Below are 17,194 nucleotides of genomic sequence, written 5' to 3' on the forward strand. Positions count from 1 at the left end.
CCGAAATCAGCTCAGGTTATCAAGCGTGCACACGTCTGGGTTGACTAGGACATACTTCAGAACCTTCCGTCTCAGCCCCGGGTCACTGAGCACTTAGCAAGTGCAGAGAAACAGCTCCTGAGGGGTGGCCAGGCTTTGTTCCAGCAAATCTGCTCTGGGCTTGTTCCTCCCCTTCTGTGTGACTGTGTGTGGTGTGTACAACAGCCCCAATTTCCTTAGTTAAGTGGCAGATAAAGTAGGGAGAAACTGGCCCTTTTCCTCCCTGCTTTCTCCCCAAATATATCATGTTGCCTCCATTTAGAGTTGACTACTTTTATCTAAGGGCTTCTCAGGTGGCTCAGTGGTAAAGAATCTGCCTGCCAGCGCAGGAGACGAGGTTTGTTCCCTGATCCAGGAAGATCCCCTGGAGAAGGAAATGGCAATGCACTCCAGTATTCTTGCCTGGGAAATCCCATGGACAGAGGAGCCTGGCGGGCTCCAGTCCACGGGGTCACAAAGAGTTGGACACAACTTTGCAACTGAACAACTTTTCTCTAAGTTGTCACCAAAAGGTGGACAGATTAGAATGACCTGACCACCATGTGATATGGCCCTTGCCTTCTCCTATACTACTCACAGGGCCTTCTGGAGGAAGCAAGCCTGCCCCAGGCTTACTGTGCTGGCGTGGGGTTTTATTTCAAGGCGTTGAAGAGGTTTGCTATGAAAGCCGAGCAAGAGTAGATTTACAGGCAGGAAGGAGGTGCAGTTGGAGGAACGGTCTCCGTGGGAAAGGAGGGGTCCCTTGGCAGGAGAGAGGGCGTATGTGTCAGAAGCAGAGGTCCAGGCTGTGGACTGCCAGACCCTTTCAGCATAAACGAAAATGCACCTTGGAACTGTTGATGAACCTTGGTGATGAACATTTACTATCCAGCGATTTATTAAGTGTGTAACATGATTCTGCATTAGAAGATTGAAAGTGCGTCCTGGGATTAATTTGAAACTTGTTGGAAGAGCCCAGGCAGTGGATCCACTAGTTATTTCATTGTTGATGAGGCCTCTGTGTCAGTTGGGAAAAGGGCATCTTTTGTGGTACTTGCTATCTGTCAGATTAGTGTTTACTAAGGCAAGATGGAGGAGAGTTTAATGATGGTGATGGGATAGCTAATATTTGGGGTTCACTTACTGTATACTGACTTTCCTGGTGACTCAGTTGGTAAAGAATCCACCTGCCCATGCAGGAGACCCAAATTCAATCCCTGGGTCTGCAAAATCCCCCGGAGAAGGAAATGGCAACTCACTCCAGTATTCTTGCCTGGGAAATGCCATGGACAGAGGAGCCTGGTGGGCTACAGTCCATGGGGTTGCAAAAAGCTGGACACTACTACACTTAACTTACTGTATGTCAGGGATTGATTTAAAATTAACACCTTCGGTTTGCAGACAAGGCCCACAGGAGGTAAGAAATGTGGTCCAAAGACAAACCCTGACCTAGGTGGGGTCAGGGTTTAACACTGGGTCACCTTACTCCAGGGAATGAACCTAAGCATTATCTACTTTAACTAGATTGGATTTGGAAGAGAGAAATCCTTTAAGAGTTTGGTTTTGTTCTCCTTGAGGTGTGTTTGACGCAAGATTCATGTCTGTGTTGAAGTTTGCTTGTCAGGTCCTTTGGATGGCAAGGAAAAGGGGGCCCTCTGTTCCCAGCCTGTGATATTTCGTCTCTGGGCTCCCTCACTTCACTTCCCTAGAACAGGAGAGGAAAGGATGGTCCTAACAGCTGAATCTCAGAGGCAATGAGGCCAAGCCAGTGAACACTTGGGCCTAGAGTACAATTTGTTGTGTGCTATGCAAGTAGCCTGGGAGTATCGTGTTGTTAGCTGATTATGGTTTGTATCAGTTGGAACTTGTCTGGGTGACTTTGGAAAGAGTGTGGCAATGGTTCTCGTCAACCTCTTGAGGACAGGGGTGTGGAACAGTTGAGTCATGAGAGGTGCTTTGGATCTGTTCTGTCATAGTTCTGGAGGTTAGATGTCTTAAATCAGGTGTCAGCAAGGTTCTTTTTTAAATGAGTTTTTATTTTTTTAGCCCCATGCAGCAAGTGGGATCTTAGTTCCCTGACCAGGAATCGAACCTGTGGCCACTGCATTAGAAGCGTGGAGTCCTAACCACTGGACAACCACTTCCTTTTTGCAAGGTTCTGAGAGCCGGCCAGGTTTTTCTTGAGAGCTCTGAAGGAAATCTGTTCCTTCTGCCCCTCTCCTAGCTTCTGGGGATTGCTAGCAATCCTTGGTGTTCTTGGTTCAGAGAGGTATGACCCTCGTCTCTACATCCATCTTCATTCACATGGCCTGTCCTCTGTGTCCAGATGTCTCTCTTCTTTCCTGGAAACCAATTGTGGGGTTAAGGGTCACTTGAACCAGTGTGACTGCACCTTAACTCGATCATATCTGCAAAGACCCTATAGTCAAATAAGGTCGCATTCATAGTTTCCTGGTGGACGTGGATTTGGGGGAACAGTGTTCACCCCATTATTACCAGCCACTGAGTCTTCTACATGTGCAGTCTCTGCTTGGTGTTTTTCTCCTTTTCTTCAGTGTAAGTTTTAGGTTTTTAGTAAACATTAGTATTCCAAGGCTGAAACCCCACTCATAGAGTTGGAATGAATAGGATGGAATTATTGGTGTAAATGGCACAGCTGAAAATATATTACTGTTTGACTTATTTGCAGGAAGAACAGAGGCCCTGAGGGTTGTTAGTTCTTATGAGTTTTATTGTTTAATGGTCCACAAAGTAGACTGGAAAACAGGGCTGTCTCCTGTTACCGAGCACAGAGAGAGTGTTTCCTGTGCTCTGAAGCCAAGGACTGCAACTCTATCCCTCAGAATCTCAGAAATTTTGAGCTGAGAGAGACCGTTGGCATCATCAACTTCTAATCTAGTCCTCTCCTTTTACAAATGAGTTCTCTAGGGCCCAGCAAGGTTAAGTGACCTCTTCAAGGTCGCCAGCTAAGAAGGGGCAGAGCAAGCACAAGGACCAGGTCCCAGACATCTCTCCTGGAATCTGTGCCTCCATCTGAAAATAACGCCCTTCGTCACGGAGGAGCATTGAGAAGCCCAGGCCCTCGCATCGGTGGAGATGGAGGTGCCCAAGTGTGTCTTAGAGACCAAGGACGATACTGAAAGTTCTTTTCCTGTTGAGCCTTTGGCAACACCTCGGATTACTTTTTAAATGTTAGGACAACAGATGGAATTTTAACTATCAGTTACAGCACCAAAATCCCACTCATAAAAAGACTGTGTTAGGGGATCTCCCTAACAGTCCAGTGGTTAGGACACCAAGCTTCCACTGCAGGGGGCATGGGTTCCATCCCTGGTCAGGAAACTAAGATCCTAGATGATGTGTGGCCCAGCCAAAAAAAAATAGGGAAAAAAAAAAAAAAGACTGGTGGGAGCAGAGAAATGTGTGGGTTGGAGTGGAAGAAGCACTGATCAGGTGCACCGTAGGTGGGGTGGGGAATGGAAAATGTCTGCTTTCCACCTAATGCATACTCAGCCCTAGGCTGCCAGAGGTCCATTTTAACTGAATTTCACTTGCCCAGGAAGGGAGAGGGAACACACAAAGAGTATATATGTGCTTAGTCGTATCCTACTCTTTGCGAGCCCGTGGACTGTAGCCCACCAGGCTCCTCTGTCCATGGGATTTCCCAGGCAAGAGTACTGGAGTAGGTTGTTATGTCCTCCTCCAGGGGAACTTCCCAACCCAGAGATCGAACCCGTGTCTCCTGTGTCTCCTGCATTGCGGGCCAATTCTTTACCCACTGAGCCATCGGGGAAGCCACCAGAAGTTCAATAGAAGCTAAGTTTGTTATGGCTGTGACAAGTGCAGAATATTAATTTTTAGTGGCAGGTTGAACTTAGAAAGAAGACCATAAAATAAAATGCAGTAAGAGAAATGAACATGAATATCAAAGAGTTAGTCCACAACTGCCAGTTAATTCCTGGTTTAATGTATATAGTGCACATGTACGCATGCACACACACAAAGAATCTCCCTCACACAGACTTACACACACACTTCTTCTAAATCTACACTTCACTAACGCCCAGTTCTAATTCTAGCTGCGCCATAAGTCCTTTTCCCACGTTTTTTTTTTCCTGGACTACTTATTCTTGTCCCCAAGTTTCTAAAGTCAGTGTAGCGCTAACACAAACTTCTTTTCCCCCCAGCTAAAATGAGAATTCTATTTGATTGTGGTTCTACACAATGCTTAGCACAGTTCCAGGCAGACTGTACGTAGGTCATCAGGTCTTTAAGCCCCCTGAAATTCAAGGAAGGTGGCCCTAGAACCACCCTGCTTCTCGGAGCTTCAGCTCAAGGCTCCACATTTGGACCATAATAATTAGAAACCTCTCATAGGATTGCCTTCAGGAATTAAATCCAATTTTAAACCCTTGGTGTTTTTCAAGGGTTGAGGAAATTAATTCTCTACTGCATTTGCTATTAAAAAATCTTGTAGGAGGACATTGCCTGTCACATTATGCAAGGTCCCCTTATGTAAAGTCTCGAAGAATTTTTTTTTTTTTTTTTTAATAAATTTGTGCCAGAAAAATCCCTCTTTTCTCTGAGTGCCTTCCTGGGAGGTAAGAAGAGTGTAACACATGTTGTCTCTGTGTTTTGGAGACTCTCAAGTCTGACTAGGTTTCCCTGTTCCCCCTGGCAGTCAGAAAGCTCAGATATAGTTTAGACTTAGTCACATGCTTAGTTTTATATATCTTGACGTAGGTATTTTCCTTGTTCAGAGTTTCTTTTCTTTTTAGATTTTGTTCATTGCCATTTTGAAGATATTTTTGGTAATAAAAAAATTGTAGTCATTATGAATTTTGGAAAAGAGAAAAGTTTGCCTATGCTCTAATAATAACCCAGCCAGGGTAACATCCATGAAGATTTAGGGAGATAGTAATTCCTCCTGTGTAATTAGAAATTACAGACTCAGAGAGTCTAGAAATAACCGCGGTTGAAACGTGCAAGGGTTTATTCTCTCGCAGAAAAGAAATCCTGAGATAGGCAGTCTAGGTCTGACACGGTGGCTCCATGGAATCATCAGGGACCCCGAGCCTCTGTCTTTCTCCTCTCCTGTCCTCTCAGTGTGGCTCCTAGAGTGACCTCATGGTCCATTCATGGCCCAAGATGGCTGTTGGAGTTGCAGCCCTCTTGCCTGCATTCCAGGGAGGCAGGGAGGGAAAAGGGCAGAACAGTTAATGCCTTTTTAGGCATCTCCTCAGAAAGCAGACCAGCCCCTTCAGAACAGGCTCACATTTAGTCACGTGGACTCTCCTATCTGCAACAGAGGCTGGGATCTGTAGTTGGTTTTTTCTAGCTAGGCATGTTTTCTAGGTTTCTGTTCCGAAGAAAGCAGAGACTTCTTTTGTTCTTTTTTCTTCCGGGCACTCCACAGGGCATATGGGATCTTAGTTCCCTGATCAGGGATCGAACCTGTGTCCCCTGCTTTAGAAGCATAGAGTCTTAACCACTGAACTGACAGGGAAGTCCTGGGACTTCTTACTGGGAAGCACTCAGCAGTTAACTGCATTTCTGAATCTTTCTCTGTGCACGTCTATCCAGTATTCGCTTGAAGCTATCTCAAATAGTTTGTGGAAAGAGTAAAACTTCAGGAGGCTTCCCTGGTGGTCAAATGACTAAGACTCTGTGCTCCTGATGCAGGAGGCTTGGGTTCAATCCCTGATAAGGGAACTAGATCCCACATACTACAACTAAGAGTTCACATGTCCCAACTAAGGGTTCTTTTGCCTTAACTAAAGATCTTACATAAAAAAAAAAAAGTCCCACATGCCACAACTAAAACCCAGCACAGCCAAATAAATCAATAAAAATAAAATGCTAAAAAATTAGTAGGAAGTTGATAGATGACTTCTAAAGTTAAAAAAAAAGAGTAAAGGTATAAATAAACATCAGTGTAAATATCGATAAATAAGACGTATTGCATCTTGTTATTTGCTACTCTGCCTTTCCATAATTCTTTTGTATTAACTTATCATTTATACATATACTGACTGGAGAAGGAAATGGCAACCCACTCCAGTATTCTTGCCTGGAGAATCCCATGGACGGAGGAGCCTCGTGGGCTACAGTCCATGGGGTCGCAAAGAGTCGGACACGACTGAGCGACTTCACTTTCACTTTCATACATATACTGATAGTGTATGTTTTGAATATTCAATCAGCATAGACTTATTCAAGGCTAGTAGGGACCTTGGTCTTCCCTGGTGGCTCAGTGGTAAAGAATCTGCCTGCCAGTGCAAGAAATGAGAGTTCAATCCCTGGATGAGGAAGATCCCCTGGAGAAGGAAATGGCAACCTACTCCAGTATTCTTGCCTGGAGAATCCCATGGACAGAGGAGCCTGGTGAGGACTACAGTCCTTAGCATCGCAAAGAACTAGACATGACTCAGCGACTAAACAACAACAACCCTTTCCCCAAGGGTTGCACATTCGGATGCCTATAGCAACCATTCAGGTACCATCAGTGATTAAGGAGGTCAGAGATCATTGCTGAGGACCATATGGGGACGGTGGCCACCTGGAGAGAGCACAATCTGTCTAGAGGGTCAGCCCCGCTCAGCTCCATTCATTGCTGCCATGTGAGAATGCTGGATCAGTTTCCCAAACCTTTGGATTTTTTTTTTTCTTCTTCTCAAGAGAAACCAGAGATTCAGATTTTTATCTGCAATCTCCTGGTGTTTATAACTTAGCAGCTAATAAATTCAATTTTTAAAAAAATGCCAACCAAATGCAATGCCATCCCACGGGTTGCCAGTTTAAGATCTCTGATCTGGCACATCCCTTGTTTTTTAGTGGACAGCCAAGCCCTGGAAAGATCAGGTGGCTTGTGATGTGGCTGGAGACATGCTCCTTAGTACCCTGCCCCTGCTCCCCAACAAAGCCTGGTCCTCTGTATCTAATTTGTCTCAGAATAGGAAAAAATAATAAAAATTTGAATTTGAGCAAGGCTACTCTGAAGGTTAATTGAATCTCCCCTCCAACTGGCTTTCATTTTCTTTTTAAATCATTTTGGTGTGATGGAATCAGAAAAAACTGGGCTTGAATCCCAGCTCTACTATGTTACAGCTTCATGATTTTTTGCAAGCTCTTGGTGTCTCATTTGTGTTTTCCTCTACCATCCACTTTCTTTCTTGTTTCTCTTTTTCTTATTTTTCCTCTTTTCAAGTAGCACAGCGTGGTGGTTAATAGCATGTTCTTTGGAGCCTGATATGTATCTTGGTTTCTCTACCTACTACCTGTGTGACCTTGGGCAAGTCACTCAAGTTTTCTATGGCTCAGTTTCCTCATCTGTTTTCGTTGTTCAGTCACTCAGTTGTATCCGACTCTTTGCAACCTCATGGACTGTAGTATGCCAGGCTTCCCTGTCTTTTACCATCTCCCAGAGTTGGCTCGAACTCACGTCCACTGAGTTGATGATGCCATCCAACCATCTCCTCCTCTGTCACCCCCTTCTCCTCCTGCCTTCAATCTTTCCCAGCATCAGGGTCTTTTCCAGTGAGTCAGCTCTTCCCATCAGATGGCCAAAGTGTTAGAGCTTCAGCTTCAGCAGCAGTCTTCCAATGAATATTCAGGGTTGACTTCCTTTAGGATTGACTGGTTTGATCTCCTTGCAGTCCAAGGGACTCTGAAGAGTCTTCTCCTCATCTGTAAAATGGAATAATAATAGTACCTACCTCAGAGGTACTCTTAAAAGCATTAGGATGCGTTTTACATGAAATATAAGGGGAGCTCGGCACCTAGATGGTGCTCTGTAAACACTGCTGTCTCTCCCCCTCCCTGTTTCTCTTTTTGTTTCCTCTGCTGCTTTGGAAGCTGTGGGTCTTTAACCCAGAGGGCCCGGCTCTGGTTCCCCATCTCACGATGCGTGCTTTCAGCCCTGGGTGGCCCAGCACAGCCAGCCTCCAGCCCGCAGTGTGGCCCAGATCTGGCAGGTGTTATGGCTCCCCACTCGTTACTTTCAGTTCTGTTCCATTTCTGGAACTGCGTTTTTGAGCCCATCTGTGCCCTTTTACTTTTCTCAGCTCCTATTTTTTCAGTCGTTTCCGTATATTTGGAAGAGATGAAACAAGTCAGCTGCCTGCTATCTCGACCTAAACCCGGCTAAATTATTTCATCAGTCACACAGAGATGATCCTTGTCGTCGTCAGGTATCTCTGAAAATGATGTTATGAGATAAAGGACAAGAGCAGCATGAGTTTACATTAGCCAGAGTTGTGAACGCAGCAGATAACTTGTCCTGGAAACCACAGAGCCTGCCAGTCTGTGGATTCATCAAGATTTCCCTCAGCAGGTCTGGCCAAGAGTGCGTCACATATGTTAATTAAAGAAATCGTTTTGGGGTTTTTTTCCCTAACGACTTTAAATGCAGAAAAACTTAGACTATGCTTATATTTCAGTTAAATTGCTTCTTTCTCAACCTGTAAAATGTCACTATCCAATCTTTTCAGCTTTTAGGTTAAATCGAATAAGAGATCTGACCTGACCGGCCCAGTTGTTCAACTCTTCTTCAAGATCAATTTGTATCCGCAACAGAGAGGAACTGGTGACATAGGTATGTATTGGCGAAACTCTTATTTTTGCCTCTTCTCCCTACCTTCCCAGCATTCGTAAGTGGTGAGTGAAAGTGGGGGTGCAGGGACTTATTTTATGTTTTTAATTCAATGTGTCTACTCTGCTGCTGCTGCTAAGTCGCTTCAGTCGTGTCCGACTCTGTGTGACCCCAGAGACGGCAGCCCACCAGGCTCCCCCGTCCCTGGGATTCTCCAGGCAAGAACACTGGAGTGGGTTGCCATTTCCTTCTCCAATGTATGAAAGTGAAAAGTGAAAGTGAAGTCGCTCAGTCGTGTCCGACTCCTAGCGACCCCATGGACTGCAGCCCACCAGGCCCCTCCATCCATGGGATTTTCCAGGCAAGAGTACTGGAGTGGGTTGCCATTGCCTTCTCCGGTGTCTACTCTAGATCAGCCAGAAAACTGGTCAAGCCACCCAGTGCCGCCTTCTCCTCTCTTTGCGATTAAGAGGACAAGGAGAATGTCTATTTCAGTTTTGTATCACCAGCATCGTGCCAGAAAAACTGGAAATCCTCCTAGATTTTGGTTTCGGCCCCCCACTCACTACACTTAAAAGTCTCTATGAAAATTAAGACAACACTATTTCAATCAACTATACTTCAGTAAATAGCAAGCCGTGTCGTCTTGGATATTTGTTTCAAGTTGGTTTGACTGGCAGGTGGCAGGGTTTTGGAGATGTGAGGGACAAGGACACAGGTGGGACCACCAGAGCATCTTTGAGGGTGGTGCTATGTGCTTGTTTAGGTCACAGGCCCCCTGGAGAATCTGATCATATCTGCAAGCCCTCTTCCCAGAAAACTGTACAAACATGCACACTTTCACACATAATTTCAGGAAGTTCCCAGAAACCCATAGGGGACCTACGGACCCCAAGTTAAAAGAATCCTTGTTTTAAAGGTTTGGGGAACAGCCTTTGAGAGACATGACCCCAGAAGTTAAGTTTTAAGGAAACGATCAGCTCATAAAAGGTCAAAGGTTGATGCAGCTGAAAAGTATATTCTGAGGTCCAGCCTTGATTCTAAACCATGCCAGATAAATTAAAAAAAGTGATTTTCTTGCCCTGATGGTGAGTTAAGGAACTGGGTTCTTTTTTTTTTCAGCTGGACTATAGTTGATTTACAGCGTTGTTAGTTTCCCGTGTACAGCAAAGTGATTCCGTTATACATAGACATACATTCTTTCTTTTTTAGATTCTTGTCTCATATAGGTTGTCACAGAATGTTGAGTCGTGTTCCCTGTGCTATACAGTAGGTCCTTGTTGGTTATCTTATATATAGTAGTGTGTGTGTGTGTGTGTGTGTGTGTGTTTATCTCAAGTTCCTCATTTATCCCTCCCCCACGCACATTTCCTGTTTGGTAACCATCAGTTTGTTTTCAGTATCTGTAAGTCTGCTTCTGTTTTGTAAATAAGTTTATCTGTTTCTTTTTTAAAATTAGATCCCACATATGAGTGATATCATATTTGTGGGATCTTTGATTGCCTTTCCTCACTCAGTTGGAGCCCCTGCCAGAGTTGGTCTGCCCTGTACTTGCCACAATCGCCTCGATTTTAGGAAAGGGCTTCCAAGACCTCTCTGGCCTGACCGTCGGTCTCAGATGAGTTCGTTTGGTTCTGCCCCAAACACATATTTGAGAGATTGTTTCGTCCTGCCTCTTTTCTCTGTACCGCTGGCCCCTGGGGTTGTCCTGCTCTTTTCAGCAGAGGCTACTTGAAACCATTCCAGGGGAAGCTGTTGCCATAGCGACCTTGGCTGCCAGGAGTTACCATTTTCTTCTTTTTGTTAGCTTGTGGTTTCCCTGATTTTGAAGGTAACAGCTGATGTTCTGATTTCCTGCAGTGCAGCAAGGAAAAGATTGGATTTTTGTTATTGTTGTTGATGTCTGTTTTTTTTAAAGTTTGGAGGGATGTATGTGAGTGTGTGTGTGTGTTTTGTGTACAAGATAAAGCTACCTGAAAAGATGAAAAACTAGATATGCGTGTATATTTTCCATACTCCAGTTTTAAATTTTGGTCTAGCAGTTGAATGGTGGTCCACTTTTAGCCCAATTTTGGAGACTAATGACTGTAGGCAGTTGCCTTCAGTGGGGGGAAAAAGTGACCAAGTTCCATTTCACATCGCCTGTGACTCCCAGGCATAAAGACCTCTGGGAGCTGGGCTTAGTCTGAACTTGACTCCAGCGCCAAGACTGCCTCCAAGGGAGCAGGTGTCTGAATCAGGCTCTTCCTGCTCTGAAAACAAAGCTGGGGCCCACAGGCATGACAGCCGCACCTGGTGGCCACAGCAGTCCCATCTCACGTCTGTCCAAGGCTGTAAACACGACACCTGATGCCCGGCCAGGGCACCAGGTGCAGGTGAGTTCAGGAAAGTCAAGGCTGCCTGGTAACAGAAATCAAAGCTAGTCTCCTGGTCCCCTTGTACCTTTCCAGCTGGACTTCTTTCTCCTGCTCTCATCAGGTTTTATTTATTTCTATTTTACACTTTTGGTCCTGCCACACTGCATGTGGGATCTTAGTTCCTAGACCAGGGAGGTCGGACCTGCACTGCCCATGTTGGAAGGTGGATTCTTAACCATTGGGCCACCAGGGAAGTCCTCTCCTGCTCTCAGCAGGACGCTATTCTCAGCATTTTCCAGTTTGCTCATCTTAGAAATAAATGCTCATTTGTTGTTGTTCAGTTGCTAAGTTGTGTCTGACTCTTTGTGACCCCACAGACTGCAGAACCCAGGCTTCCCTATCCTTCACTCTCTCCCAGAGTTTGCTCAAACTCATTTCCATTGAGTCTGTGACACCATCCAACCATTTCATCCTCTGTCACCCGCTTCTCCTCCTGCCCTCAATCTTTCCCAGCATCAGGGTCTTTTTCAATGAGTCGGCCAAAGGATTGGAGCTTCAGCTTTAGCATCAGTCCTTCCAGTGAACATTCAGGGTTGATTTCCTTTAGGATTGACTGGTTTGATTTCCTTATAGTCCACGGGACTCTCAAGAGTCTTCTTCAGAACCATAGTTTGAAAGCCAACACCCAGCCCAGTTTATCAGTGCTCAGGATTTTTGTGACCTGGGTTGTTGCCAGTTCATTGGCGGCTGTAAGGGCACCGATAGGAATTAGTCAGGGTGGGTTCTGTGGGCCCTTCTGGATCGTCACTGTTCCCACTGGCTTTGTCTCTGTGTGGTGGGCTTTTCCCTCTACACATGCTTCTAAACCCACCTGTACCCCTGCTCTCCAGATCAAGATGAATGCCATGATGGAGACCTCCGAGCTCCCGGCCGTATTTGACGGGGTGAAGCTGGCCGCGGTGGCTGCCGTGCTGTACGTGATTGTCCGGTGTTTGAACCTGAAGAGCCCCACAGCTCCGCCCGACCTCTACTTCCAGGACTCAGGGCTCTCGCGCTTCCTGCTCAAGTCCTGTCCTCTCCTGACCAAAGAGTAAGTAGACGTCAAACCCACCTGTACACCTGATTGCTGATCTGTCTGTCATTACACTGTTCAAAGAAAAACCTTCTCACCATGGGTCCTCAAGGCATCTATGTAAAATAGTGTCACTGATGTTAAAATAGCCACCATCTCTGTAGGAGTCTGGCACTTGAATCCTGGCGGGTAGGGGACAGACTCAGATCTTTGTTGCCCGAAGTCATCCCTTCTTCCACAGTGTGGTGTCATCAACCATGTTAAGGACTTTGCAGAAAACTGTTGTTGTTTTTAGGTAGATGCAGAAAACTTGGACAGTATTTTGCATGTGTGCGGACTCAGTTATTTCCGATTCTGTGTGACCCCATTGACTGTAGCCCACTAGGGTCCTCTGTCTGTGGGATTTTCCAGACAAGAATACTGCAGTGTGTTGCCTCTTCCTTCCCCAGGGGATCTTCCCAACCCAGAGATCGAACCCGGGTCTCCCACATTACAGGCAGATTCTTTACCACCTGAGGCCAGTTCTAAGATAGAAGTCTTCCTGACCCCAAATAATTAATGAGCAAAAAAAAGCATAGGTTTCTTGGGTACCTTTGGTCTGCCCTATTGAAAAATATACATTAGCTAAGAGAATCCACTCTAAGAGAAGGTTTTCATTCTAGTTCAGTTCAGTTCAGTCACTCAGTCATGTCCAACTCTTTGCAACCCCATGAATTGCAGCCCTCCAGGCCTCCCTGTCCATCACCAACTCCCAGAGTCCACCCAAACCCATGTCCGTTGAGTCAGTGATGTCATCCAACCATCTCATCCTCTGTCATCCCCTTCTCCTCCTGCTCTCAATCTTTCCCAACATCAGGGTCTTTTCAAATTAGTCAGCTCTTCGCATCAGGTGGCCAAAGTATTGGAGTTTCAGCTTCAACATCAGTCCTTCCAATGAACACCCAGGACTAATCTCCTTTAGGATGGACTGGTTGGATCTCCTTGCAGTCCAAGGGACTCTCAAGAGTCTTCTCCAACACCACAGTTCAAAAGCATCAATTCTTCGGCACTCAGCTTTCTTTATAGTCCAACTCTCATTTCCATACATGACCACTGGAAAAACCTTAGCCTTGACTAGATGGACCTTTATTGACAAAGTAATGTCTGTGCTTTTTATTATGCTGTCTAGGTTGGTCATAACTTTCCTTCCAAGGAGTAAGCGTCTTTTCATTCCAAGTGAACCAGATTTCCCTGCAGAAGCCCCAGCTCTGTGTTTTGGAGGTGACAGGGGTGAGCACAGCTTCTGACAGAAGTAAAACAGTAGTTGTGAAAGAGACAGAATCTGTGTTCCACACCACACATGCTGTTTCCAGGAGACGCATTTGACAGGATCTTCACTCAGGCACGTGGAATCTAGTTCCCTGACCAGGAATCAAACCTGGGCCCTCTGTATTGGGAGCACGGAGTCTTAGCCACTGGACCACCAGGGAAGTCCCTGAATGATTCTCTTCGAAGATGGGCAGCAGAGACACCTGAGATTCTGGGCTCTTGCTTTGTCCTCTTTGGTTGTCTAGGCATTTACACAGCCAAGGGTAAAGAGCTGTGGGCTATGGGTGTTTTGGGTGTCTGTGTACAGTTTGCTTGTTAGTTGTAATGCCGTGACCCTAAAAAGTTGTAATCAAGCTGAAAGAGACTTATAGCTCAGTTATATTGCCTAACACCTGTGAACTGCCATGTACAATATAAATCGTGGTGACCTTGGACCTGCCCCTGCTGAGGGGATTCTACATCATAGTGGGCTCCACAACTATGATCAAGGGCGTGGTGTTCTTAGTAAGCAGTGTTTGCCGTGGAAACTCTCCTCTCTGAGGAGTGTGCACAGCGTTGGTGTGTTTTCAAAATCATCCAGCGTTTTTCTTCCATGTTTAATTTAGATAATTCACTCATCTGAACTGGCAAGGAACATTTGCATCCCCTACTTTCAGATGGGGTGGGATGCAGCTGGATCCAGTTCCTGGGTCTCTGTTTGTAGAGAGCTTTTGAAAAACCAAGGTTTTAAAAGCCCTACGAGATTATAGGCAGATGAATACAAATTTTCAGCCAGCATCAGTTCCTGAGTAATTAGAGGAAGCCCTGGGAAAGCTTCTCCCCTCTAGGCTGTTTGGAAAACATCACGTAAGGTTTCAGTTCGTCGCTCAGTCTTGTCTGACGCTTTTGCAACCCCATGGACTCTAGCCCACCAGGCTCCTCTGTCTATGAGGCAAGAACACTGGAGTGGGTAGCCATTTCCTACTCCAGGGGATCTTCTCGAGCCAGGGATCAAACCCGAGTCTCTTGAGTCTCCTAGGTTTGATTTCACACTAATTGTTCAAAGCATTTAAAAAAAAAAAAAAAAAAAAACTGATTTTTGGCAGGGTTTTTCCTAACCTGGTTTCTTGGTTTCCTTTGGAAAACAGCCTGGAGACATACGTCCAACAATTTCTCTTTGCTTTTTCTTCTTTCTGTACACTTTCTCGATGAACCTATGGAACTTCAAGGTTGGATTTGTTTTCCTCGCATTTTAAGGATGGGGAGATGAGGAATAGTAAGAGGGGGAGCCTGGACCCAAGTCTGTGACCCCACAGCTGGGTCCTTTCTTGTCCACAGGGAGGAGGAACAGTGACCTTTCTGAGGGTGCAGGCGAGGGATGGGAGGCAGAGAGCAGTAAGGGGCCAGTCCAAGACAAAAATCTTTAGCTGGGCTAGCCCTGGAGTGGCCTTCTGATTCCTGCATGACCCTCTCGCTATTTTAATCACTGTCAGAAGCCGGTGGCCTTGATGTTTTTTCTCTGTGTGGCCTTTCTGGCAACAGCCTTCCGTGTGTTTGAAGCCGAGCTCAGGAAGCTTATCTGTTAGGGGTAAAAGTGCTTCTCCCGGGACTTTGAAGATTTTTTTTTCCTACAGGAAGCCTGTCTACGGCCTTTACAAACAACTGTCTCGGCTAAAAATTTCACTTAACTGATTTAAAACAAGCTGATGGGGTTATTCAGTAACCCTGACGGAAAGCAGCCAGTTAATTATGACTTACGTGCAAAATCACGGACATAGCCTTTTGATGTTCTGGTGTAGGGGAAAAAAAAAAAGTCGGTGAAAGGTGAACAGTGAAAACATGTTAGGAGAACAGGGATTTTTTCCCCTCTCTTTTCAGCATTAAAGTCAGTTTTTAAGTCTGTCTTGAGATCACCTACCCAAAGATACATCAGAAATGAATTTTTCAATGTCTCGAGAGAAACTTTTCTAAGGTGAGGTGATACATCTCTTGTTCACTTAGCAACAGGTCAATATTTACCTAGTGATTCAATTTTTGTTCTCAAAAAGTGTTCGATTTCAGTGAAACAGGCAGACTAAAAAGCTCGAATCAGGATTATGAGAAAATTTAGATGGTGATACAGATCTCCATTTTTTTCTCAAATAAAAAATTTAATGCATGTTCGTTTTTTTGTTTTTTTTTTTTTTTAAACGGAGAGTAAGGTGAAACACAAAAATCATCTGTGAGTCTCTTCCTTGGGGATACACATCACTACTACGTTGGTCATCACGCCTGCAGGGTTTTTGCTGCTGCAGATCATTTCCCCCAACAAAATCAGGGGCATATGTAGCATTTGGTAACCTGCTTTAACACTTAGCATACCATGGGGACTTCCTTGGCGGTCCAGTGGTTAAGAATCTGCCCTTCCAACACAGGAGCCGAGGCTTCGATCCCCGGCGGGAGAACTTGGATTCCATAGGCCGCATGGTGTGGCCAAAAAATTTAAAAACAAACAAAAAACAAAACAGTATGCCATGGACATTCATCCACACTGCTACATATCTTCTAACATTTGATTTTTAGCAGCTTCAGGATTCTGTCAACTATTCAAATTTCCTAATGGCTATTGGTAGCAGTGGCGCAGAGAAAAAGCGTTGATCTGAAATGTGGGTTAGGATGCAAACTGAGGTCTTCTTCTAAACAAGGTGGACCCCTGGACCACGTGACAGGCCCTCTGGCCCTTGGTTTCCTTGTGTGTGAAATGAAGCAGTCTTATAGAGCTCCTTCTCATCATGAAGCTATGACCAGAAAGTACTATCCAAGAAAGCATCAATTTTTTTTTTTTTTTTATACATGTGGCACACACTACATAGACTTCTAATGCCCCAGCTTTTTGTTGGGGTGAATGACTCAATGACTAGAAGTCACAGAGGGTGTGATGAGATGAACATTCTAGAGTTCTGATTTATATATATCTCTAGTTTTAAGCTGTGAAGAAAAGGCTGAATGTTCCTGATGGTAGTTCTTTAATTGTAATGCATGAGAAAAAACAGGGCCGATTGAACCCATCATTCTAGCTGTGTTTCCTACCCCTTCTCCCATCCTAACTCAGATTGAAGCATCCCAGTGTGGCTTGGAAAATGAGTTGTGCTATGGACTGAATTGTGTCCCCCCAAAATTCATATATTGAGGACCTAACTCCTTATATGATGATATTTGGAGGTGGGGTCTCTAGGAGATTATATGCTCTAGATAAGGTCATATGGGTGGGACCTTTATGATAGGATTAGTGCCCTTATAAGAAAAGGAAGAGCACCAGTGCTCTGTCTGTACCATATAAAGACACAGCAAGAATGTGGCCTTCCACAAGCCAGGAAAGGTGTGCTCACCAGGAATCAGATTGGCTGACACCTTGATCCTGGTCTTTCATCATCTAAAATTGTGAGAAATAATTTCTGTTAGTTAAGCCAAGAAGATAAATTAAGTAAAAATAAATGAATAAAATGAAACTGGGCTTTCTCCTGCAGTGCCCTTTCAGCACTATCATCCTCCGAGTCTAGGGCCACTGCATCGTCACAAGCACTGAAAGACTTTCTTAGAAGGACCCTGGGTTGGGAGCCCTAGCGACCAGGTAAGGACCGGAACCCAAAGAAAAGGGTTTTCTTGTGTATCTGCCCACTCCTAACCATTCTCACTCCCTTTGCTCTAGGACAAGGGGACACTGGACCCCTTGGACTTTTGTTTTTTTGAGGACTTTGTTGAGCTATCATTTACATGTAGTAAAATACACAAACCCTAAGTATACAGCTCAGGGCCTTTTGCATATATATTCACCTGTGTAACTGCCACTCCCCTGTGCTTTACAGGAATGTCCCACGTCACCTCTTGCCT

At 45.1% G+C, this 17,194-nt stretch overlaps 1 protein-coding gene across 1 annotated transcript in view; it reads left to right on the forward strand.

Moving 5' to 3' along the window:
* ABHD2 (abhydrolase domain containing 2, acylglycerol lipase) overlaps positions 1 to 17,194 on the forward strand; it is a 107,321-nt gene that overhangs the window by 18,190 nt on the left and 71,937 nt on the right. The window contains exons 2-3 of the mRNA XM_055556592.1: positions 8,508 to 8,611; positions 11,856 to 12,055. Coding sequence (XP_055412567.1) covers positions 11,862 to 12,055 — 194 coding nt within the window. The 5' untranslated portion in view covers positions 8,508 to 8,611; positions 11,856 to 11,861. The remainder of the gene's footprint in view (positions 1 to 8,507; positions 8,612 to 11,855; positions 12,056 to 17,194) is intronic.

The sequence above is a fragment of the Bubalus kerabau genome, chromosome 19 (assembly GCF_029407905.1).
Source record: "Bubalus kerabau isolate K-KA32 ecotype Philippines breed swamp buffalo chromosome 19, PCC_UOA_SB_1v2, whole genome shotgun sequence".
Lineage (NCBI taxonomy): Eukaryota > Metazoa > Chordata > Mammalia > Artiodactyla > Bovidae > Bubalus > Bubalus kerabau.